Genomic DNA, 26,457 nt, shown 5'->3' with positions numbered 1-26,457 from the left:
GAGGAAGATGGCCTTCAATTTCAGCCTGTGCTCTACAGGGCATGCTTTTATGAAGAAAATCATGGCTTGAGTTGAGATCTGGTCTGCACTAACTTCCCAAACAAACTCTCCTGTGCTACTTAGAGTCACTTATAAACAACTTACTGCAGCCAGGGGCTGATTCCTTCCCCCATCTCCCCAGTATCCTTCATCCCACCCCCTCTAATTCCTCCTGTTTTGACTCCATCCTCATGTTTTTCCTTCTTCTGCACAGAGCACCTCTTCCCCCTCTGGATCAAAAGGGTTGGGCAGGCAGCCAGTAACTGCACTCTTGCTCACTCTCTTGTCCCAGCTCAGAGAGGATCATGTATTAAAAGGGAAGCAAAGTCTCTCTAACTTTCTGCCCTGGGCTGCTCCTTCTCTTTCCTTCCAAGTGCTGGCGATGCTTTCACCCCCTAGATTTTCTTTTTGTGCAATTCATCTGGCTACTGATGCTTGGAGCATTCCCAGGGATTCAGATTCCTGATGTCATCATGTCACAGCCATCCAGGCAAAGGCACTCCATGAAGCTGAGCAGACATGTTGGTGTCATTCAACAAATAAAAAGAAATACAAATTGCATATCCCACCTTTTGGTTTCTGGAGAATCCTTAAAACTCCGGAGGACTGAGGATAAGGCTGAGCAGTCATGAAGATCAAAATGTGTGTCTGGACCCAGAACATTTTACCTGGGACATCTTCATTAGAAAAGCCTTTACCTACTGGTTCTCAGTACTCCTGCTAGAGATTATCTTCATTTATTTAATTTCCACTCACAATAAAAGACCTTACCTTCCTCCTGCATTGCCTGAAACCAAAGTAGTTTTTCTAAGTCAAATAAGTTAATGATTATGGATCTCACCCTGCAAAAGCCAAAGTCCTTTTTTTTTTTTTTTACGTCTGTGAATGAGCTCCTTACAACGTCTTGAGTTTCTTTCGTCAGAGTGATCTAACTTCCACCCTTGGTGCTGTTCTTTCATGTAAGTAACTGACCCTTCTGACGCATGGAGCTGAGAAACTCTTAGAGAAAATGGGAAGTCAAGAGCTGATCTGAACTTTCTCATCTAGGCTTCTGTCTAAAAGAGAACAGCAGGAAAACTGCTTTCTTCCATAGTGAAGACATCTCTGGTTTTAATATAAGGAAAATAAACTTGTGACCTTAAACATGTGCATTAGTAAAATGGGCAAGTTAGGCTCAGGTTTACAAAAAAAAAGGAAACTCTGAGGTACAAAGGTAGTTCTGATTGCACCTGGGGATTACAGTTTCAGAGGCACAATCAAACAAATAAAACATAGTCACTTGCATTTTTAGCACGTTTATTAAAAAAGAAGATGTGAATGATTGACCAGCCATTAAAGATACTAAACCTCTTAAAATACAGGCTTTGAGTATAGCTTAGGTAGTAATTTGATGTAAGCACCATAGTGGAGGGAAAATGCCCAACACTGGTACAAGAAAGGAAGGAAAAGCATTACCAGTGTTACACACAGGAATCTCACTGTGTGTAGATCACAGTGCTAATTCATTCCAGTGTTTCCCCCACATGCTGCCAAGGTGAGTCTAAAACTAAACAAGGATCACATATTTACATACTGTAGAATAAAAGTGTGCTATATAGACAGCAATGACTGGTATTCAAATTGCCAGCCTCATTATTTTTTATATGTTAAAGGTGAAAGCTAAACACATTCCAAATACTGAGCACAATTTTAAGACCATCTGGAAAGACCATGTAGACAGTTCTTACATTAAACTGAATACCAGCATTCTTAAGTCCCATGAGCAGCTTTGGAAACCTTAAATCAGCTAAATTTCAGCTGATCAGCTCATCAGGAGATTGCAATTATCAAAGCTAGATTTACTGCTACAGTTAAAAAATGTGGCTGTCATTTCCTCTTCTACTTTCTTTGAGTCCAAGGATGCATCCAACCACACAAATATCTCTTCTTTTTACGTCCTTTTCAATGTAGTGTGGCCATGTCAGCACAGCCCAGGAAGAGAAAAAAACAAAAGTCCTGACCCTGAAAATCTGCTTGCTGCAGACCAAGGACATCAGGAAAAGCAGTGCAAATCCAGCAGGAGCATGCTAAAATTCACAAAGAATACCAGAGCTGGAGCGGGGGAAATACACTTTAACATATTACAAACATCAGATCCTACAGCTATGTTCAAATTGTAAAGAAAATGTAAGAAAGTACTAAATTTTCCTTCTGTTTAATTAATTAAAACTGAGTATTTCTTTCCTTTTATTTAAACATCATCCCAAAGAACTTAAATGATGCTCTTCGAGTTCTTTAATGAAAATTTCTTGCATTCTAACACTTGTGAACTGTATATCTGATGTTTTTAGGAAAACAAAGGAGACAGCACAAAAGTTACAGCGCAGAAAGGAACAGTCATACAGTGGCAGCATAACTAGAGAATGAATTAATCTCAGCTTTGTACACTATACTGATTATAATATTTGTATTTTCAGAAATATTAAATAACTATATACATTTAGAATCCTGTAACATCACTAAGGTAATGTATATTAGTTGATTATATATGCGATGTGACCACAAATATCCAGATATGTGTATGTAGAAACATATATAGATAGCAAGGGAAATGGAAAAAGGGGAGAAGATATGCAAGAGACAGATGGCTGGACATTTTGTTCCAGATTCTAGTCCATCTTATTTTGTTTTTAAGGCAGTGCTGTTTCTGCTGCTGGGGATAAAGAAGATGAATCCACAAGGAAGCTGAAGTTGCTCTAAATCTGAACAGTTACCGCTAGGTGAACAACAAATTATAGTTTCTTCATTAAGAAAGTGCATTCTTTCACAAACAAAGAATCAATGGCATTTTCATGTTATATTGTCAGAGAAGGACATGACAGATTACTGTAGGAAGCAGCTTTCATAAGGGAGATGATCTATGTTTTCTCCTTGGCACATCAGTTTGTATTCTGACGAATCCAGTCATAAAATGCCATCACCTTAGTGTACACACCAGGTCGATTGCGCCGAGCACATCCTTCACCCCAGCTCACAATTCCAGCAAGGTACCACCTATTTCCCTTTCCTGCGCAGGCCAAGGGACCTCCAGAATCTCCCTAAAATGAAGGGAGTTCAGCCATTAGTTCATGCACACATGCACACGCACACACACACACACAGAGACCAATGTAACAAAAAACTAGTCTATTTAAGGACAGTAAATACCTGCCCCTCTCTGAAATAACAATTTAATATTAGAATCTTATTTCTGGACAGAATGTACCCAGCTGCATGTCAAACTTGTTGAATTTATTTTAACTTATGGAAGTGGCACACTAATCAATATAAAGCAATGGCAAAAGGAACTTTAAAAAATTACTCATTGCTAATGTCCCATTACAGGATTCATAAAACGACTGATCACAGGCTGAACAGGGAGAAGACAAGACAGGGATGGAAAGTGGGAATTCTGCTACCATTTGACCACAAATTGTTCACAGGTTGAAGGCAGAACTCTTATACTGTGTATTAAATAGGAAAAGAAAGATACCTCACACCTCCAACCACAAAAAAAAAAAAGAAAGCCAAAACACCAACCCACCAAACCCAAAACAAACCTAAAATCAAAAAACAAACCCCAGGCACATGCAAGTATGATCAGCAGTTTCATAATCAGGGCTGTGTCTGCATTCATAGGGGGAGAGGAAGGAACAAAGACTAAGGAACATGCAAATAAGAACTGGCTTCTGAAAGGGAACACGCAGGTCTGTACAGCGACTTAGAAAAGTAAATACTCCCATTTAGTTCTGTTCACAGGATCAAAATGCATGTGGGCTCACAAATGCTTTGTGTCATTCATTGTTTCAACCTTGTACGCCTTCTATGAACAGACGGGTTCACAGAATTCTGAGCAGTTACGAATGCAGCTCATCTCTGCAGCTGTTCCTTACGCATACCAGAGAGTCAGCAGCCTCTGAGTTGACCCTGGGATTTGTTTGCTGCCCCCAGTTGGAGCTAAAACATGGAAGAGGTCAGAAGAAAGCCATGTACCAAGAAAACAGTAACAATAGAAAACTTTCCTCATCTAAGCAAACACAATTATCTAGCTATAAGAAAAAAAAGCCAGACCAGTTCTTTCTCTCTCTCAGGCTGCTGTCATGCTGGCAATTTTGATAAACCAAGAGGCTGATCTCAAAGTGACTTGAGAAAGGATGCTGTATAGTCTGGCCTATTCTGAAAGACCAAGGCCAGTTCTGAAAGTCCGAAGGCACTGTACACTGGTGGAGAAAGGAAGGATCCTAATAAGAGGAACCAAGACCAAAGAACATCCTAGAGTGCTAAGAAAAGAGAGTCTGAAAGAATAAATCCTTTATTTCTCTCTGTAAGTATAACATCATCTAAAGATGAAAGATGTTCGGAAGCTTCACGTAACATGTGCAGTGCATGCACAGCTTACGTGTCTGTGAAGAAAAGAAACAAATCGGGATGCACACAAGTCTCGAACTGTAGAAAAAGGGTTTCAGGTGCTGTGGGGATTTCCTGAACTGCCAACATCATTCCTCTGTAGCACTGCAGAGGAAATATACTATTGACAGACATGAAAGAAATAGCAAAGATGCTACCCAGGCTAAGAGTTTAAAGGCTCAGATGGACAGCATGCTAGGACATAAACATAACATATTGTGTTGGAAACCAGATTGACCACTATCATACATACTCTAACTGGTTAAAACATCCATCTGAAAATTCAAGGGCATATCTCAAACAACACATTTTTTTTTGAGGAACGTCAAGACTCTAAACCAACATATTTTGCAAAACAATTCCAAGGTCTAAGGTTATAGGCAAACTACACATAAAGTTAACAAAAATAATAATCAATTGAATTAGAACTTAGAGGCTGCAGGAAGATTCAGTAAATAGCCTATTGTGCATAAAGAAATTTGTATTATTGCAAGCTAAGATCTTGCAAAAATTATCCTGTTATATTAAAATAGTAAAATTTATATATGACACAAAAGTTCTATCAAATTACCACAGTCTAAAATCAGTAACACTTTTCTCTTCCTTTACACAGTAACTGGTATAATAACCGTGTTTGTAATTTTGAAAGTGAGTATTCATCATAATATATTTAAATACTGGTAAACTACACAATTATTCTGTTAACTGAGAAGGAGAAAGAAGGCAGAGTTGAGACAGTTGAAGTACATCCAGAGAGCAGTTTCTGATTGTGTGTGCAAACAAACTACGTCATACAACTTATGATACCATGATGTAATCAAAACTTGTAATTGTACACATGAATGAACATTTGAAACTAAAAGGTAGCATTGTAACTGCATTTACCAAAACTAGCTTAACCTTTGCCTTTTGTATTTCTTTGTAACTGTAACAATACATCAATCATCATACTGTTACAGAATTTTAGTAATCCCACACCCGGATATCAAAAAAAAAAAAAAAAAATTCAATATGAATAACAAAAATGGCAGATGGTCCTAACTATTCTGTTTATCCTCACAGCTCTGTTCTTTATAGGAAACTTAACTGTTGAAGAGGAAAAACAATTATTTTTGACACATTTTACCGCTTGTCTTTGCAAAACAACATTTCACAAGATATTCAGAGATTATCTATACCAAATTTCCTTCCTGATTTTGGAAAGCCTTTAATTGCCATGTTAAATTAACCATACACTCAAGTCATCTCACTCTATCACTAAGAAAAAAAAAAAAAAAAATACAAAAAACCAAACAGAAACAACTCCAAACAATTTTCCAATGAAAGCAAATATTCCTTTGTAGTTTCTCTGCAAGTTCCAGATCACCTGGCATGCATCAACGCCACCATTAAGATTCCCAGCACATAGCATACGTGATGTGATAAGATCATCATACAGCTTGTTGCAAACACTTTGGTTAATTATTCTCACTCGAGCTTCCTGCATCGTTTTGGCAAGATGACCTAGAAAAAATACAAATGGTATTGCAGAGGTTATGGTGGTACAGATTTCTAAAAGAGATACCACTTGTCAAAACAAGAAACAATTGCTTCAAACTCAAAACCTACTCAGCTAGTGGCAAGACAGTAATTTCCCTCCCTTCTATTGCTGCCTTCTCTCAGCTTCAGAAAACTGTTGTCTACGCTACCCTCTAGACACAGAGGTCCTTATGCACCACCTTTCCGTTTCCTTAGTCTTTATACTTTTGAGCTTGTTCTGCCTGAAAGTAGTAAAAAAGCCATACAAATTATTAGTATGATACAAAATTTCACACAGTGTGACCGATTTTGAATGTCATTTCAAATTAAGGCCAAAGCTTTTTGTTGTTATTTACATTATGGTTGTGTAAACTATGCTCCAAACATTGTCCAAATCCTAGTAAAAGAAATTTCTACATTCTTTTCTGTCCTCTCGCTTCTAGGGACTGAGCTGAGAATAAGGCTGAGGCGGGGGTGGGGGTGGGAAAAATCAGGCTTGTAAACCGCAAGCGATGCTAAGAGCTTAATTCCGTACTATAGTATTGGCATAAGGCATCACCATGAACTAAACATCCTCAGTCATGTTTTGGCCAAACAGTAAACATAACCTTTTCAATACCTGGATGATCAGAGGAAGTACTGGGATTTGGTTTGTTTGGTTATTCGGCTCTGAGGGTTGATTGGGAATGAAACAGGTAAGATAAAAAAATATGGTTTTTTTCACGTGCTATTATATTGACTTTTAAATATTACCTGCATAGTTTTGTTAAAAAGCAAGATATTGTGAGAAGGCATGGATTGTAAAGCCACTACATTCATTAGGCTATTACGTTATTATCTTGATTTAATTTTTTTAAAAGGCATATTAAGAAAGCCAGAATTAGGACAGCACATGGATTGCGGTTGAAGATGAGGGATTATGCCTCAGTATAATTGTGGGGATCACTGCAGTGCTGAGGAGCTGTTTAAGCCCAGGTTTGAAAGCTGGCTCCTGTTTAATGCTGAGAGAAGGCCAAGATCCTGTGGGCTCCCCCACTGCCCTTCTGCAACTCTATCTGCTTTTTTTCTGCCTCCCCACTGCAGCATGCTGCTCCAAGCTGTGCAGGCAGAACTTTTCATGGGGCATACGTTAAATGGCCTTTGGTTAAGACAGATAAAACAAAAAACCCTCTACAATATTTTGCAATTATTATTCATTGCCTCATATTGTCAAACAGTCTTAGAGATACATTCCTTCGTGTTGTCAAGCACAGTCTTAGAGATATATTCTTTCTCTGCAATAGTTGCAAGCTGCTGTTTTCTTTACCTGTAAGATTGCTTTTGACCTGTTCACCAGACATAAAATGAGCTATGAGCATGAAAAGGGGCACATTTTTGTAAATATATGATCATTTACTTTTCAATAGTCTGTGACACCTGAATATGCATATTGGCACTTGCCACCTGCCATCCAAGCAAACATTCAGAATTCACAGAGTGTAGCTAAGGGGATATTTTCTAGCTTTTTATAGATCTACTAAATAAGCCCAGGTATTTTCTCTTATGACTATAAATATTTTATTGTTAGAGTTTAAATTTAAGCCAAACTTGCAAGAAGTATATCCAGGAAATGAACATACTATTTTCTTTAATGGTTCCCCAGCCAGTTACATAGCAGACAGTTCCATAAATAAATATTCTAGAGGTGCTGGGTAAACAAATGGGCTGTACCAGCTCACTGAAGAACACAGGCATCTCCATTTCCAACAGTGCAATGTCATAGTCTGAGACAGATTGGTCATACTGTGGGTGGACAATAATCCTTTTGATTGATCTCATAGCTACACGATTGCTCTTTTCATTAATAATATGTAAGCCCATATATGCTTTCCATCCCGAAGGAACGGAGTATCTGTAAAGAGAATGTTTTTAGAATGTGCCATTGGAAAGTAGTGCAGTGTCAGTTCACTTCATTTTATGTACTTTTCAGTATTTAATGAGATTAATCAAAATCAAAGTGAATGGAGTAGAATACAACTTTGGGACATAGATGCACTATAAACTCTCTCTCTCCTAAAACATTATGTAATAATTTTACTTACCATTTTGAAAATCATAATTTTCTGGAACTATAAGACCAATTCCAATTCCATGTGCCATGCTTTGGAAGTCAGAAAAGTGTATTATTAAACACTCTTTCCTCCTTGCCACATGTAAGATGTATGTATTTTCAATTTATACTATGTAAACTGAATTTTAGCGAGTTTTAAACTCCACTTATCAAGAAATAGTCCTTTTCTTGGGAGAAAAGGCCATAGTTTCTACTCAGAAAATCCCTACAATCTAAAAACATAGTGTTTACCCTGAATTAACAAAACAGTGTGTTTTATCGTGCAGGATTCACTGGCAACGGAGGCCAAATAACTACTTCAGATACTTAGGACTTTTGAAGCCAGTAGAATACAATACTGAAGGTTCAGGTAGTGACCTCATGTCGCAGAGCTATATCCTGAACCAACTTGTCTAGACAAGAAACAGCTACTGCAGACTTTCGACTGCAAATACTCTACGACGGTATAACTTCTCCATACCTCACAGAATCAGAATCTAGGAAGCAATGGGCAGCAGATACGAGCCACCTATTGGAAATAACAGTTGCACCGCATACATGGCCATGTGCTCCCATCTGTAAACTTGCTTGCCAAGGCCACTTTCCAGATCTTGCATCTTCACCTCCAACAATTCTGTTTCTCTTAAGCTGGTGTCTTCCACAAGCTAACAGAAATAATTGAATAAAATAGTAACAAAAACCACAAGGTCATTTCACTTTGCTTAATATATAAAAACTTTTAGCCATAGGTCTCAAAGCTGTTGGAAAAAAAAAGTATTTTCTTATTGTGCAATTGGTAAAAAGGTAAGGGTACTTGCCCATTTTCACTCAATGGGCAGGTCAGGAATAAACCAATCATTGCCCATCCTCCTTTACAGCTTTCTATAGAGGTTAGTAACTCAAAAAGACATCTAAGAATTCTAAGCTGCCTGTTTCCAAAAGTTCACTTGAGTAAAATTTCATATCTTTTCCCTTCTTACATATACAGCTCCTTGACTGTATTTTGTTGAGCTCAAATAAGCCTTAAGAACTACCATCTTATCCTGGCAGTGTACATTACTTGAAATAAGTTATCATAGACAGAATGGATTTGTGGATTTAAAATGAAACAGTGCAAAATTCAAGACAGACATTTTCATACAGATGTTACCAGGAGATTATTTTGTTTAAAGTTGCATCTGATTTAATCAGTTCTTAATCCAATAATGCTTGACCATAGCACAAATTCCTGACTCAATTTCCCCATTCATTAATCAATTTTTAAATAAGTGTTACCACACCACAGTTCATTTCATCAGATCCATCTGCACAGTCTCTTTTCCCATCACACTCAGGATTTGGTTTCAACAAGCATTTTCCATTGAGGCATGTGTATGCATAAGGGGAACAACTTTTATAAGCTGAAATAAGAGAGAGAAGATACTGTCACATGTTTGGAGCCATGGTTTCAGATTAATAAAAACCATGTACTTTCAGCCAACAAGTAGGGGCTAGTGGGGAACGCAAAGATCAAGGGCCGCTTTGGCTGCAGTGACCATGAGATTGTGGAGTTCAAGATCCTCAGGGCAGGGAGAAGTGTACTCTACTGTGTAGAGTACCATGGGATAAAGCCCTGGAGGGAAGAGGGGCCCAAGAAAGCTGGTCAATATTCAGGGATCACCTCCTCCAAGCTGAGGAGCGATGCATCCCCACAAAGAGGAATTTGGGCAAATACACCAGGAGACATGCATGGATGAACAAGGAGCTCCTGGACAAAGTCAAACACAAAAAGGAAGCTTACAGAGGGTGGAAGCAAGGGTGGGTAGCCTGGGAGGAATACAGAGAGATTGTCCAAGCAGCTGAGGATCAGGTTAGGAAAGCTAAAGCCCTGATAGAATTAAATCTGGCCAGGAAAGCCAAGGGCAACAAGAAAAGCTTTTATAGGTATGTGAGGTATAGAAGAAAAAATAGGGAAAATGTGGGCCCTCTCCAGAAGGGAATGGGAGACCTGGTTACGTGGAGCATGGAGAAGGCTGAGGTACTCAATGACTTTTTTTGCCTCAGTCTTCACCAGCAAGTGCACTAGCTGTACCACCCGAATCACAGAAGGCAAAGGCAGGAACTGAGAGAATTAAGAGCTGCCCGCTGTAGCAGAAGGCAAGTTTGAGACCATTTAAGGAACCCGAAGGTGCACAAGTCTGTGGGACCTGGTGACATGCATCCGTGGGTCCTGAGGGAACTGTGGGAGGAAGTTGCCAAGCTGATGTCCATTATATTTCAGAAGTTGAGGCAGTCCGGTGAGGAAGAAATTTTTTAGAATGAGAGTGGTGAAACACTGGAACAGTTTGCCCAGAGAGGTGGTGGATACCCCATCCCTGGAAACATTCAAGGCCAGGTTGGAGGGGGCTCTGAGCAACCTGATCTGGTTGGAGATGTCCTTGCTCCTTGCAGGGGGGTTGGACTACATGACCTTTGAAGGTCCCTTCCAACCCAAACCATTCCATGATTCCAGTCCGCTTGAAGTCATAGTCTGCACTGGTCTAAACTAGTCCCTCTATGTTGAGGGGACAGGGGGAATGTTCCATTCTGATTAATGATCACACTAATTTCAGTCTCCGCTATCTATGAGGAAGAAGACAGAGGAGCCCCCAACTGTCCTCACTCCCATTTTGCTTAACTCTAAACTAAGAAAGCTAGGCTTGCCAGATCTATTGTTCTATCTTCACCAGCACTGCTGGCATTAAAAATCATAAATCTTCAGAGTAGATATCATCTGGAAGTCAACCTTTTTATTTTTAAGTGAAAGTGGAGAAAATAGTGGAAGAGTTTTATATCTCACTCCAATAAATTTTTGGCTAAGGACTACTACAGTTTACTATGTGGGAATCCTGACAGATCTCAGCCATAGGCTTCTGTTGTTATCATTACAGTGACCTCTAAACAGTGGTAAGGATTTTTCTTTTCAACAAACAAGGACATACTCCTGGCTACCTCAAGGACCTAACATTCAAAGCAAGACAAAAATCATAAAGGCAAAATGGAGCAAGTCACTAGGGAGACAGTACCAGCAATGTCCAGAACCGTGATCTATCTACAGTAAAGAGACCATGCATGTGGCAAAGGGCAAAAGTCCCAAAGCTATTATGTCTCTTCCTTGCATTATTTGGTACTGATCTGGCAGCAGTTGGGTAAAAAGCACTCCTCTAACAGGACAACAAGCAAGCTGTGGTTAGGTGATCTAACTAAAAAAAAATAGTTATCTTGGATTTTGCTTCAGTAATTTATTGTCCAGACTCCTCTAAGAACTAGTTTCACTGTTATGAAACTTGCATGTTGTGCTATGAAAAAATATATAGAAATACTACATTTATCCATTAAAATTCACATATTCTTGCTTCTACCTTCCATCATCTTGTGGAAAATAGCTAAAAATATAAACTTACAGCAGTTGTTTTCATCACTGTCCTCTCCACAGCTGTCATCACCTTTACAAGTCTTATACTGATGCTTACACTTCCCATCACCACAGTTCAACTGTTCTGGATTACAACCTGAAGAAGAAAGGTCTGTAAGTGCTTTATAATCCAAATAGCTGACTAGCAGCCATGTGCTACATTCCCTACCAGAGGTCACTTTAATGTTACTGTGCCATCTCTGCTGGACTTTAGTCTACCTTGTTTCTGATAGCCTCCAGTGACACAGAAATTTGTTATATTACCTAACTTGTGCTGCACTCTCTGACTTGGATTACCTTCTAGTCACTCTTTCTGGCATCTCTTCATTGTTCCCTGTCTTCTTTGATGCACAGTGGCCAATTTGGATACAGTACTCTAGCTGAGGTCTTCCCACTGGTGACTGGGAAGATCTTTTCAAACTCCTTTCTTACATCCTAGTGTGATATTTAAAAAAAACCCCAAACAACAAAACACCAAACAAACAAAACACACACCCAGAAAATTGTACAACTTTGTGACTCTCAGATCAGCTTTTGAGCCACTATCATCCTCTCAGCCATTTTTCAGCAGAAAAGTAACTTAGGCAACCCACATGTGTATTTCACTACCTAAGCTCAGATCTTGTCTTTGTTGGAATGGATATGGAATATAATTTTCTCCATATACATTCTCCATCTTGTCAGGGTCCTTTATAAATACATCCCTTCTCTTTCTATTGTGTAGCACTTTTCCTATTTCATAAGCATCTTCTCTAATCCATCATTTAGATCACTAACAAAAATGATGAGATGTCCCATAACGGATACTGGCAGAATGACAGTAAAAATATCCTTACATTTTGGTAATTAGTCATTGGCAATCATTCTCTGGAAACAGTTTTCTATATTTTTTTTCTCACCATGTTTACTTACTAATAAGTTTGTCACACAAGACAGTGTCAAAGTACAAGTTCTCCTGTATTTATGCTTTCACAGTAGAGAAGTAAAACAAAATTAAAAAAACCTCCATGCTGGTTTTTAATATCTTTTTCACTGTTTATATACACTTTACTTTGACTGCTTGTTGCTTTTTTTTTTTATTTTTTTGGGGGGAGCTGAACTTGTAAAGATTGGCGTAAAAATTCCCTTCTCATTTTTTTCTGTTCTCCCACTCTTTAAAGAGATGCATTACACAGCCTCTTCTCCAGACTTTTAGATCTTCACCCACATGCTTCATGTGATCTTAAAGACAGGTACCAATATTTTAGAGATAATTTCAACCATTCTCTAAACTTTCTGGGACCAACTGTTTACAGGGGAACACAAACAATAAATAGTTGTCCTACCACAATCTAATTAATCACTATCATCTGAGCAGCCTTTCAACTTTAGACTGATGGCTTGACAGAGTGTATGTTCTACCTGCACATCTAAGGACAAGCTAGAAAAGTAAGAAATTAATGGCACTAGAAATGCTGTTACAATCTAAATGTATTAATGCAGGACTGTACTATGAAGAAATATTAAAATGTCTATTAAAAAGAAAAGCTAGTGTCATTTATAAAATAAATTGAATGTTATAAAAGGAAACGCTATCTTAGTTGGCATAATCTGCCAAAGATTTTTATCAAGCAGTCCGAATTAAATAAATTAATATTCACCTAAATGGACTTAGAAAACTAAATTCACATTTTCTGCCTCACTCTAAGGTTGAAAGTGATTCATCACAGATACATAATTACTACTAATAGTGAACACTTCTTCAAATTGTTAAGGTAATATATTTTACACAGGATCATCTAAGGAGGGAGGGGCAGTGGGGAGGAGGGAAAGAAGTAAAAAATAAGCATTCTCCTTAGTATTAGAAACACAGATTTCCTGACATTAAAATGTTGTAGAAATTCATCTCTGTGGTACTACACTCCAACTTCATGTCTGATGTGAACATGTGCTTTAACAAATGCCTTTCAAATCTACCAATCTCGTTATGAAACAGCCTTTCACCAAGAATTTATTTCACTTTCACTTAAAATAACAAATAGTATCAATGCTAAGGTGTCTGTTTGCAATATATGAACAATGTTCTCTTCCACTTTTCCAGACACGCCAGGTGTGTGTTGGGGGAGAAGGTGATCCGTGGAACAATAAGTAGCCAAAAATCTGCTCTTTCTGCCCAGGTCAACCAGGTCAAGTCAACTTAAACTTTTTTCTCTCTAGCACCACAGGCAAATTAGCAGCTAAATTAGATTGAAGGACCAAACACATTTGTCCCACGTTTATTTAATCAATTCCAACCTGGCATCACGAAGTCCTCTTCACTGCCTTGCATGTGATGCTGGTGGGAGGAAAGCACACACTACGCAGCCAGCCCTAGCTCAAAGCAGGAGCATCTCTGTGTTCTCTTCACCATTCTCTGAAGTTATTCAGCTTATGGCTAGCATTTGCTTTCCACATCAACTCAGAGCAGTGCCTATGATTTTTAATAACTGTGCTTTGGTAGGCTCCCAACAATGGGAAGAAGCTAATCTGAGGTGGGTGGCTGCAGGTACTAAAGAGGTGGGAGAAAATGTTTTGTTTTTTTTTTCCCCTCTTACTATTGCTACTGGCCACGGCTGTCATGGAAGACCGGTACTCTCAATACATTCTGCTCTCTCAGATAGCCCTCCATAAATGCCTTTCCTGTATCGACTTGATACTGGTGCATCACAGCTAATCCCCTCCTGATGAGTCTTAATATAAATCCTGAAGATCACGTAACTTTGAGCCATCTACTTGCTAGAAACAGAGGAAAGCACACAGAGTAAAGACTTGTGCACACAATAGACTGGAGATTTTTCACCCTCTGGAAGCCCCCTCAAAATCTAACAGTGATCAGAAGCGTATAGACTGAGAAGTCAGGAAAGGGCTGTAAGAAACTCGGTCATATTTCTGCAACATCTTCTAGCAAGGAGTCCTCATTGACTTCCAGTGAAAATGTAAATAGTTTGTCTAGACCTAGAAGCTGATCCAGAGAAGGTTGAGTTGTGATTTTAAAGAAAAGACTAACTATTCGTGGTTAACTCCTGTTGGCGGAAGAGTCGTACTCAGAGGCTCTCTGTCATACCATTTTCATGCTGCAGCTTGGCTATTTTAAGATGTTAGCAGAGTGCCAAATAATTAGATCTACAAAAATTGGAAAACTTCACTTTTACTTCCCATTTTACAGAAGTATTGTTAAAAGTTAAAAAATAAGTACTAGCTTCTAAAAGCACCTTTTATGTAATTTTATACATTTGTTTGTACAATTAAATACATAATAACATTTTAAATGTTTGTCTTTTGCAATTAGGTTACGAAAAGTAGGTTGATTCATATGTGGTTGGTCTGTCAAGCATGATTTCTCAAAGATTTCTCCTTAAAAATTAAAGTATGTGCTTATTCACTTACGGTCTGTATGACTGAAGGCTTTGTATTCAATAAAAAACCCTCTGTGGGTGACCAGTTCATCGGAATGGAAGTTGATTGCGACAGAAAAGCCATATTCTCTGTTTCTGTTGTTTTCTGAAAGAGCTTTACAGTATCTAGCAAGGCAAAAGTGAGATTAATTAATTTCTAACCAAACTAACCATTACCATCCAGCTACCTCTCCTTTTACTGAAGGATACCAATGCCAAAAAGCTTGAAAACAACACAATAGAGATCAGCTATTTATTTTTTTTTTAGTATCAAAACAGTCTGAAAGAAGTATTAGAAAGCCTATTTTACAAATGCCTTCCACTCCACAACTTTTCTGGGACTAGCAGACTTTGAAACAAAATAGAGCAAGATGATCAGTGTCAGAATCTACCTTACAAATACAAACCATTTCTAAGCATGCTTGATTTCACGTTTCTCGTTTAGGTTTGCAAACTCGAACAGCTACAAATCCAGTAACGGGATCATCCAGGCAAATCCAACAGCTGTTGCCGGTTTCAACACACTCCTTCCAAGAGACAAATCATTCTGAATATTGTTTTGCTTGTTTTTTTTTTAAGCACACATGTTGCCATTTATCTTATTTACAGAAAACAATTACAATCACTGAAGAATAAGTGGTACAGAAAATGAAACTTCAGATGACGCAAGCTCTTCACCCATGTCAAGACCAATGCCAGGAATTTACAGTTCAACTGAAGCTGCACCAAATCCTGCAGTTTTCTATATCATTGCTCTTAAGGGGAACAACAAAGTAAGTAAATGTCTAACACTGTAGAAAAAGCAGGATGCTTATTGACATAATGAGAAGTGTTCAGTACTAGGGCAGAATTAAGAACATTATTCTGCCGAAATTCAGTGGAATCATGCCAGTTCTTGCTGAAATGTATCTTTCTACACTGGAAGTGGCAAGACAGTATGTTGCGGCGAACATCAAAGTGCGAATTAATATGTTAGAGAATAGTGTATTTACTTACCTAACCCCATCAATTTCTAACCAGTCTTTATCACATTTACTGGACCCTGGAGACTTCTCTTGAATTTCTATTATGAGGATTTTTAATGAGAGCTTGTAGCCAGGCAATGGTGCCTAAAAATAAAAGGATAAATATCCTGACACATACATCCACAAAATGAAAAGGCTTGTGCTTCTAAGATGGTAAATCTTGTTTGACTTATTATCAGAATTAAAATACTACACTTTTTATCATGTAAATCAGCACCTTTGAAGAACCAAAAAATTTCCTATTTTCAACATGCGTAGAAAACATTTTAGGCCCAACTTTGGCCATACTGTGCCAGATAGAGGGGTGTAAGCCTTCCTGCAGCCAGCACAAAGCACTATAACTGAGGTTCATGCTATGTTTGTACTGCCACATGTTCCGGGAGGCTATATTAATTTAAGACAACTATGGTAACTGGTCACTCAACTGCATTATCTATGACGTCTCTGTTTCAGAAAGCCTTTTACTTCCCTTTCTTGCATATAGATGAGAGTTTTTTCTACAAGCTGCTAATAATTTTCGTTGAGTAGGTGAAAGGTAGGGAGTGTTACCAAGTCCTAAACATGAAGACGATAATTTTCCAGGCAAAGTTAAAAAAAAGTATTGAAATGCTTAATGGAGCAACAGCTAAACATACAAGGAAGTTGGTGGAAATCATGAGTGACTTCTAAGTCCTGCCAAAGGGCTTGCTGGAAATCCAGAGCTAAATTTCTGAGCCAGAGAAGGTCCTATTTGTGCAAGTTCAGGGAAACTCAGTGTGGAGTTCATCATATGAGACACGACTTACATGATAATTTTATCCTTCTGACATAGAAGCAAAGCCCTGATTATTAGCAATTTGCTCTGGCTGCTAGGAATTGTCATCTTATCCACCACTTTGTTTCTGTCATGACTAATACTTAACATTTTGGAAGCTGTCAATGTTTCCCTCCCATGGCTGAGACTTTTATATAGAACAGGAAACAAATGGGAGCCTGAGAAGTCAGGTGCAGTGATTTTAGTATGTTTTCCCTTCATTTCACCGACATCAAAAGTAATTTCTCCCAATTTTATGTCTATATCACATAATGCAAAGTCATCACTACTCAGAAGAGTTCCCAGCACTCACTCTGATGATCCAGCTGCAGTCAATATTAGGTGGGTAATAACTTGGGTAATAAGGGGAACTCAATGTCCCATTCCAGGAAATATAATGACCACCACACACTGGAAGAGAAATATATCAGCAAGGAACACAGTTATCTCAGCTGGGCTAAAGTGCAGTGCCTACTTCACTTGCTAGGACCCTTCTCTACATGCAGATTTAGAAAAAATCATTGTGACAGTATTAAAGTCAGATTTTGCCTGTATTAACAGAAAATCATGTAGCTTCCACTCCTCCATCATTCTGAATTTATCCTTTTTTTTTTTGGAAAAAAAATTATCTAATTACAATTAAGGATAAGTACAAAACACGACTGACTGGAGTTTTTTAAAAAAATGTTCTTTGATGGTAAGTGGAAAAAGCAATTAAATGCGGACAAAATAGATCCCCTCCCCTTCAATTTACTTCTGACCTTTCTGTAGACATTTTTAAAAAATAAGAAGTAATCATCCCAATGAAGTGAAACTTCTGATTAAATTCATGTAAACGAGGAAGTTTGTGTGTTAGTTCTCCATCTGAAAATTCATGCCACATTTGAACAATATTTTTGAGCTTCTACTTTCTACCAAGAACTGTCCTAGATATCCAGTCCTTAGTGCTTTTGGTTCCCATTAGGTAACATAGTGAATGCAAATATGAATATAACAGAAATTAAGATAATTTTGAAAACAGCAAAATTTTGTGGCAAACCTGGGCTTTACTTAATTCAGAGTTCCCATCTTCAGAATAATGAAGCAATTCTAATTTGTAGTGTGCATCGTTATTCAAAATATTTCACTAATCACCTAGAACTCCCGCAAATTTCATAGTACTCCACAGGTTTGGAACCTACCTCTCAAGTCTTGAACACACTTAATACAATTAACTACACTGAACAGTGCTTTCAGAAAAGGATCAAAGACATATTAGAAGTAAATGTTTGCTCTTGTTTTCCATTTTCATTAAACAGACATTCTCTGAGCTCAGGACAGATTGCCAAAACTGACCTAAGTGCTGCTCTGCCACTGGGGCTACTTAGCTTTGTCTAGACATGGAGTGCCTGTAGTGCTATCTGGCTGGCTTCTCTGCTACCATTGCTCATGAATAACAGTGTTACCTGTGTAGTTAAGAGTAATCTCTTCGAAAGACGACTTTGGCAGTAATCAGGAAAACAAACAAACAAAAAAACCCCAAAACTCTCTCAGACCAAACGATACTCTCTATTCTTTGTTCAGTTCTCAGACTTTTTTTAAAGTGGATTAGAATGACAGTTGCCTCACTTACATGCCCCTAGATAAGTTGAGAAAATATCACCTTTTTTAGAGGCAACAAAAGGAATAAGTATGCTTACATCAGATGGTTGTTTCTACTAATTACTTACTGATTTTAGGAACGGCTTGAAAGTGAGCTTTTAACATGTTGATTTCTTCTCTTTGGTCCCGTGAGAAGGTAAGCAACATTACATTACTTGACGAAGTTAAACGTACAACAGGAGTCCAGGCCCCAGTTCCACACCATCTGAAATATTACAAAGATTGCATTAAAAAAAAAATATATATTTTCCACATTCCAGTCATCTTTGCTGAGAAACTAGGCAGAAATAAGACTAATCTGGTCATTTGTGTTTCAGAAGTATTCCCCTGGCTACCACTTCCCTTTTATTTTTCTACCCAGTTGATACTACATCTTCCCAGCATTGAGGCTGAGTCACTCAGGGTCAGTATCACAGAAATTCTTGCCTAACAGGTGCCCTGGAGTTTTCAGACCTGTAGAAGCATCAGAAAGGCAGTATCAGATTATGCTACTTTAGTAGTGACAGTGGTACTGAGCAGTGGTGGGTAGCACTAAAAAGGCAACAACTGCCAGTGCAGCAGCATTGTGCAGCATCTATGCAACCGAAAACAGGCCCAAGGCAATTCCAGTCTATTGATACTCAGCTTGGTTTCATGTTAAAAAAGATGTCACACAAGATGTGGAGCCCCATGCCTGGCAACAATTTCTTCTTATTGTTCTTCTTTTGTTTACCTAATATCTATCACTTGTAATCTGAGATGCTATTTCTTGCATCTGTAAATTCATTCTTATATTTATTCCATTTTGAAATCCACAGCATATTTTAGATTTCTTTTCATTAATTTGTAAATCTGTGTGTGAAAAAATTTTAACAGCTTTCTCTTTTTCTGTGCACAGCAAAATAAAACAATGAGGATCAGACCTCATAGTAAAAGAGTATTTGTCATACTCTTGCATCAAGTTCTTTGACTTGTCACTGAGATTCAGAATGGCAGCATTAAAATAAAATTTTTGAATCCTAAACTGAAAGTTGTTCTCTTCTGCTTTTAGCAGGCTATTCCCTGCTCTCATTTCATGTGAGACTTTATACAATGGATCTGGGGTTTGCTTCTCTTTTGCAGACACTGTTAAATCATTTTTGTCATAATACCTGTCATATCCTTTATAAAATGGAAAATTTGAGTCCCCTCCCCACTGCTATGTGGAAATCCTTCAGCATCTTGATCTTCTACCCAGTTGACAGCCTGGCTTATCTTGTAGCTGTACCTTTTGTCACAGTATCATCAGAAAAGCAAGGCAAGCCCATACGAGAACAGTTGTTGCCTGCTACTAATAGAGACGCCTACTTTTACAGTACATCTCACTGTAATCTCAGCTCACTCACTCTTTACTACTTGTCACTGAACAGCTGTATTACTGCAGTTAGCAGAAACTAGTGAAAATCATTTTAGTTAACATGTGTGATCCTAGTCCTGGATGTCAGGGAATAAGGCTATAATATAATAATTGCTGTCTGTCATGGATATTGGAGACGTTATTATTAGTTCTACTGCAACTATCCTATGTATCCGAGTAGCTGCTTTTAGCTTAAGTATAAAACTGATAGGCATATGCAAAACCACATTTTATTAGGCTGGCAACAAAAGTAACCAAAAAAGTCAGCTTTTTTGGAAGTACCATAGGACTTTTAACATAATTTTAATCACCAAATTCTGTTCCAGTTCTTTGATAGCCAGACATCAATGCACATTCTTGAACTTTCTCTCTTACAACCTACTGCATCAATGTTCTCTGAACATTTTACATCTTGCTCCTGTGTTGTTTTTGCTAGCTTCCTAGTTCTTTCATGCATGTGCCCAACTCTGCATTTCTGGTTCCTAAAAAGCTGAGCCGTTGCTAATAATGCACAACAGAGTAACAGTCCTGGCAATAACCCATAAACAGCAGCAAAGCAGTTGTAGTCCAGCATCAAGAACGGGATTCTCCATGCTATGCTACAATATGAGTTTGACTCCTTACAAAAGCCCTGTGATCGCTCCATGCCTGGCCTTCTGAGAGTCCACTGACAACAGCAAGCTTTTGTGACTTGTGGCATAAGAAGAGAGAGAAGTCTGTTAGTAGAGATGAAGACCACCTACTCATTTCAAGTAAATTAAAGCACTACTAAATGAATGCATTTCAGGCACTGCTAACTGAATCTGCTTGCTCAGCTAGACTCTCCCTAAAAGTTCTTAAAAAAAAAAAAGTTCTCCCTTGAAACCACCCATCCTCAGATTCTAAATCTTGTTTGTTTTGTTAATGAAGACAGGCTCATGGTAGATAACATGTCCATACATTAAATTTTACTCTGGGAAGTAGGAAGAGTGTGACTACTGAAGGTTACTGGGTCACCTGATCTCACTTATGTAAACAGACTGCACAGTGACTCTGGGCACAGAGACTTCCATAGGCACAACATCCCTGTTATGAACAGGCATTTGCCAGTGACTGGACTGCTATAAAACGTGTTTTCTAGAAGTAATAGAATACAATATTATAAAAAAATTAAAGTCTATCTTTTTGAGTTGTGACAGTAACTGCATGAAGTCGAAACTAGTAAAAGATTAGTCATAACGTAGAACAAAACCCACAGGAATTTATAATTCATTGGAGACAGGGAAGTAACGAGGAAGATCTTTTTATAGCTTTATGTAAGGTTTTTAATTAAGTTGTATTTAGAGTCTTACATTTTGGAAGCCTGTTTGATATCAATTTGATATTGTGACAGTTTCAGACATTTTCTGTACAGCTCAAGAAAACATCTTAGTTCTGTACTATCGTACCTTGTAATGATCTTGTTCTGCAGAGGAAGAAGGAAATCATATGCTGATAAGTGGTGTGACGTACAGCTCTCTGGAGGGACACCATGCAAAGTGATAACTACCAGTCTCACCACATAGTTAGAAGGAACTCGCAGCCTCCATTGATAAAAAGACTTATTGGGATTCATCAGAGTTAGAGTCCTGTTGTTACCTGGCTTGGCATACAGGTCAAAGGATACTGCTATACAAAAGAAGATCAGTGGCTGAAAGACCGTTAAGTTGAAAGATAAATCAAGTTACTGGGTAAAATTTCAGAAGAGGAGGCAACAATCACCTACCCACACTTCTTGACTACTCTAATCTCCTCTTCCCTCACTTTTACAACCATATTACCTTTTCCCTACCAGACTGCATCACATTCTCCTCCTGCTCTGACCAAGGAAGCACAGCACCTCACCACCACCATCTCACCCACACTCAACAAGCAGGAGGGAACTTGGCTGCAGTTGTTACAGTGTTTGAGTGATCGCTGACTGTGAATAACCAAAATTATCTAGTCACAAGGCAAATAAATTATGTATAATTTAATATAGTAGCTTTTTAAAAGATGCCAAGAAAAGGAGCCACAGCTCATTACAATTCAGTGGGAACTATTACATTTCAACCATTCTAGTCAGAACATGAGAATAAAAGCTGTAAGGCATTTTAATCTCAGCCTTTATTTGAAGCACAGGCCAGGGAAATCTCTAGTTTGGTTTAGTTTCTAGGCCTTCCAGATATAAGCATAACTGGGAAACTTTCATTTTTATGTTACAGGACTTCTTTTTCCCATAGTGGTATTAGTTAGGATTGAAGAAAAATTACCTGATTTTAGCATCACATCATATTCTGTGGAATCTGAAACTGAAATTTAATAACTATCAGCTACACAAGCCAAAGACACAAACTGGAGAAATAAAAATAGACAGAATATGTATTAAATGACAGGTACATTGTTACCAAAAAGATCCATTGTAATGAGATCAAAATCTTCCTCCCCAGAAGAACTGAACATGTGAGCTGCTTGTTTAGTGCTGATTTCTTTTTGTTCCATTGAGATTATTTTTTTAAGAGAAGCAACCATGTCTTGTGGTGCCCAAAATGTATTCCAGTAGTAAGCTCGAAGTCCAGACTCTCCTTCACTGTGGAGAGAAAGAAAATGCATCGTAAATTACACTCTAATTACTATTTCGGACATGCTTTCCACTGGTCTGCAGTTTTGGTTCACATAGTTTCATAGCCAGTTGAACTGCTATGCAAAAAGTTGCAGTTGAACACAGTGGCAAAAAGCTCTCTTATTTAAGAATTGCTTTTTCTATACCGTAGAAATAATTCAAAAATATGCTGCTCAAACTGTAACATACTGAGGCTGAAAACTACACCTCACAGAAAAACCTTGCAATAATTTTTATAGAATAGGATATTTCCATCCCTGATGCGTAATTATACACTTTTAAGACCATATTACAGTTCTAAGACACATCTTCCTTACTATTATTTTAAAACGAGTTTTGTACCACATGAAAATTTAATTTTATGCCCATACATTGATACATTTCACACAATTCTCATTAAAATAAATAATTTGTATGTGTGCCTATACAAAGTATTACTTATGTAATTCAAAGAGTCCATCATACTCTTCATTTCAAAATGGCCTATGGACTAATGTTTTGGAAGTTTTCAAACCTATCAGGATAGTAGTAGCCATCTGCTCAATGTATTTACATTTCTCACCAGGAACTTAAGTATAACGTCCTGCCTAAAACTACACCTTTTTTTTTTTTTTTGAGGAGTTTAAAAGGAACTTCATTTAAATAGACAAAATCAAAATAAGATTCTGCAAGTAGCAGAGAAAAAAAACCTGCTGATTTGTGATTTCAAAAATCAAAAGTAGATGAATAGACTATAAAGCAACCTGTAAACCAAGGCATGATTAATCAAACTTAATTTCTCTCACCAATTCTACAGGGCACAACAGAAATCACACTATTAACTTAGCTCTTAGCTCACACACTTAAGCACATTTCTGCATTTGTCATTTCCTGTTTTACAGACCTGCATATTCTTCCAGATAACTGAATTAAAATGCATGAAAAAGGTACGACAAACACAAATTAATATCTCAAATTTATACCACATGCTGAAGTAGAACCCACCTGAAAGCAGCCACTACAGACTTCAAGTAGTACTTTCCCAAGGAGGAAGACTCGTATGATTCTGCAAACTGACAGTTAAATAATGGTAAAAGAAGATGCAAAGTGTTACATTTTAGTGTGAATATAATCTCTTACACTATAAAGTATTTGACTTATTTCTTCCTTTCCTCTTCCTCAACCCCTCCCATATTACAAGCAGTATCCATCATTTTCACAAAATATGTCAAGTAAGGATCAGAAATGTGCATTCATTTCCACTAAAAAAAAAATTACTTTTAAGTCACATCACATTTCAAGATCATTGAGATAGCTCTTGATAATTAGCCATGAAAAAGAAGCCTTTATGAGCACAATTAATAGAATCTGGACATGAGCAACTTGTATTGGCTGTGCACAAAGTAGCTTTGAGACACTAGCTCTTTTGGGAAATACAGTCTAACAGAGAACTGCTTTGTGTTTAAGACTGCTGTTCACATGTACCCAGAAAACAGTATTGATCTCACGAGTAGGAACACACAAAAGAAGTGCAAGAAAGCAAGCATTGTTGTGGGGGATAAGGGAAAATAAAACAAACCAAAAAGTTAAGCACTGAATTTGAGCTAGAGTTAACAAAAAGATCAAAGAGAAAAGTGTAGCAAGGAAGAGTGTTTGAGTAAAACAAAACAAAACAAAACAAAACAAAACCACACATTCCTAGTTCCTTTTAGAACAGTAATTCTTCCATAACCTTGAAACCTCCAGGTTTTATTACCTAAGAAATGTGGTATTTACTGTGAGACACACAACACCAGCTGTCTAGCTACATTCCTAAAGCTGTACACCACCAAGGCACTCACTAGCTTTAAACTTACCCTTTGGAAGGAAAAAAAAAAAGGAAGGAAAAAAAAAAAGTGGCTAACAGTCTTCTCCTCATTCCCAGTCTGATTCTGTAAAAAATATTTTTAAATTATCATGATATTTATGTGGAAACTTACGTAATTTTGTATTGCTTCTGCCTGCAGGAGAAATTTCTGTGACTTTGGATCATTGAGGTCATTTCTATAAGTCAAATTAGGAATTTCTATGCTTCCACCAATATAAATAAAGGAGAAAGCTGGAGCTGAGGAAAAAAAAAGATTAAAAAATTAGCATAGCTAATAACATTATAGAAAAGCTTCCAGAACAAAAGGCTTGCAGAAGCATGTACTTGTCTTTGGCATTGGTAGACATTAGTTCTTAAGAGAAACACACAATAATAGCCAGAGCACTGAGTCAGTCCCGTTGATAGAATGATGTTCAGAAGGAAAGGAGAGGGTCAACTACAGGTTCAGATGGGCATTTCTGCTGTAAATCTTTAATTGTTAAAATTCCATTTTTTGCAGCGCTATTCTCCTGGAGAGATATGATTTTAATGGCCATCAGTTGAGATCTAGGAAGGAGTGTACATAAGTTAGGTACCTGTTCTGTTTTGAAAGAAATGAATAGAAGATAGACAGTTAGCTCTCAGAGGTTCTTGGGAAAGATGACAGTTATAATAACAATTGTTATTATCGTTATATACAAGCAGAGACAAAAAAATTTAGAGGTAAAATACATACGTAATTATTCTTGTGCAACTGTCAACCACTAATTATAATATATTTTGTTGCCTTAGGAAAGGCCCTAAGGAGAAGGGAAAGTCTCCTTTACACAAGCATTATGTGCTTAGCTGCTTAGTGCAGGGCTTTTCGTACTAATCATTCACACAGTGCGAAACACCCATCCCATCCAGACCGTGGTGGGGAGTAACACTTACAGAACACGTAGTGCAGGACTAGCACAATTACTGTAACTATTAAAGAAACTAGAGGTAATATTCCTGGAAGCCATCTTCTCCAGAAACACAGCCTCATCCATTTGAAGGAACAGTACTTCTGGCAGAAGGCTTCTCCGTAGGACGGGCAGTAACAAACATGTGAACTTCCCTAGAGAAAAACACGGGAAGGAATCAATTAACAAGACCACAAAAGAAGAGCTATTGTACCATATTTTAGTATATTTGCCTTTCTATTTTTTGAAGAGGTTTACATTGAGATAATATCCCTCATGTTATCAGCTATGTCACACACGAAACCTACGTATTTCTCAGCTGCTGGTTTGTGGCATGCATTTCAAGCTATGTAAGTGGCAGGGAAAAAATTGCTATCACTTTAGTTAGGGGCAATTTGCAAATGAAGAGTGTTCCTGCTGTAAAGCTTAGCTGCTGTCTCTTACCTGCCCTGCAGTCTGCTCAGAGTCGTAGGAAGCTGGTATGCTGTACACAGAAACCCGGCTGGAGGGGAAAGCCCGTATCATGACGCCTTGACAAATGCCTTCTGATAAACCTAATAACAAGTCCTAAAAGAACCTCATTTCTTAAACATAACCCAGAATAGCGTACTGCTTTCCCCCACATGCACATGAGGCTTCTCTCTTTTCACCTTTGCCATACTGCTTGAAGCTGGAGCCAGCTGATCTGCAATCAAAGAAGGTGGGGAGGAAAAGTTACCATCACTGTAACTCTTTGTTTCCCTAACTGGCTAAGTAGGATATGGATTCCATCATTTGAAAACAGATCAGTTACCCCCTTCTTTCAGAAATACAGGAGCAGGAAATAGTTTATGACACAATGCAAAGGACGTACAAGCAATTTACACACAAAAAGTCCTAGAGCAAGGTAAATTAGGCAAATCCTAATGAACATCTGCTGGAATCCAGAGAATATTTATGAGAGAGAAGAAATGCACAATATCACAGACCACCTGAATTTTCCAGCCTCAAGTCAGTACCACAGAATAAATGTAATTGCAAAGCAATTCATATTCACATTTTCTGTTTGAAATTAAAAAGAGTTTCAAGTCAGAAAACCAACAAGTTCAGGATATTCTGCATGCAAAGTAAGAAAATCAAAGATATGTGTGAGGAAATAACATGTTTTATACATATTGACAAAGAGAGAGACAAAAACCTAGAAAAACAAAACAGGCCCAAGAAACCTCAGCCCCAGAAAACAAAAAAGGGAACAAACAAACCCCAACACACATGCCATGGAGACTACGAAAGGAATTAATTGGAAGGCAATCCTCACAGCTCAGGAATGCAAGC

General features: G+C 37.9%; 1 protein-coding gene across 1 annotated transcript; it reads right to left on the bottom strand.

Moving 5' to 3' along the window:
- Positions 1-2,675: 2,675 nt before the first annotated feature.
- LOC104476142 (suppressor of tumorigenicity 14 protein-like) lies at positions 2,676-25,668 on the bottom strand. Its single transcript, XM_086762860.1, has 17 exons — positions 25,588-25,668; positions 25,130-25,298; positions 24,330-24,454; positions 23,356-23,423; positions 22,157-22,338; positions 22,022-22,060; positions 21,179-21,395; positions 18,445-18,581; positions 17,049-17,146; positions 15,914-16,026; positions 14,910-15,043; positions 11,494-11,601; positions 9,352-9,471; positions 8,553-8,736; positions 7,602-7,873; positions 5,831-5,967; positions 2,676-3,116 (listed from the first exon to the last, which is right to left on the bottom strand). Exons 1-17 carry the CDS (start codon positions 25,666-25,668, stop codon positions 2,958-2,960), a joined length of 2,343 nt encoding a protein of 780 aa, XP_086618986.1. The 3' UTR covers positions 2,676-2,957.
- Between the last annotated feature and the right edge of the window lie 789 nt (positions 25,669-26,457).

The sequence above is a fragment of the Chlamydotis macqueenii genome, chromosome 1, assembly GCF_036417535.1.
Source record: "Chlamydotis macqueenii isolate bChlMac1 chromosome 1, bChlMac1.mat, whole genome shotgun sequence".
In the NCBI taxonomy this organism is placed as follows: Eukaryota; Metazoa; Chordata; class Aves; order Otidiformes; family Otididae; genus Chlamydotis; species Chlamydotis macqueenii.
Note: the sequence above shows the minus strand (reverse complement) of the source record. Positions and strands in the feature narration are given on the sequence as shown.

Excerpts from the sequence above, each read along its gene's own strand:
- LOC104476142 (XM_086762860.1), bottom strand. The coding sequence starts at position 25,668 with ATGATACGGGCTTTCCCCTCCAGCCGGGTTTCTGTGTACAGCATACCA. Across the intron at positions 15,044-15,913 it reads TTAGAAATTGATGGGGTTAG|ATACTGTAAAGCTCTTTCAG; the intron begins GTAAGTAAATAC and ends TTGCCTTGCTAG. Across the intron at positions 5,968-7,601 it reads GGGAACCATTAAAGAAAATA|GTCATCTTGCCAAAACGATG; the intron begins GTATGTTCATTT and ends TATTTTTTCTAG.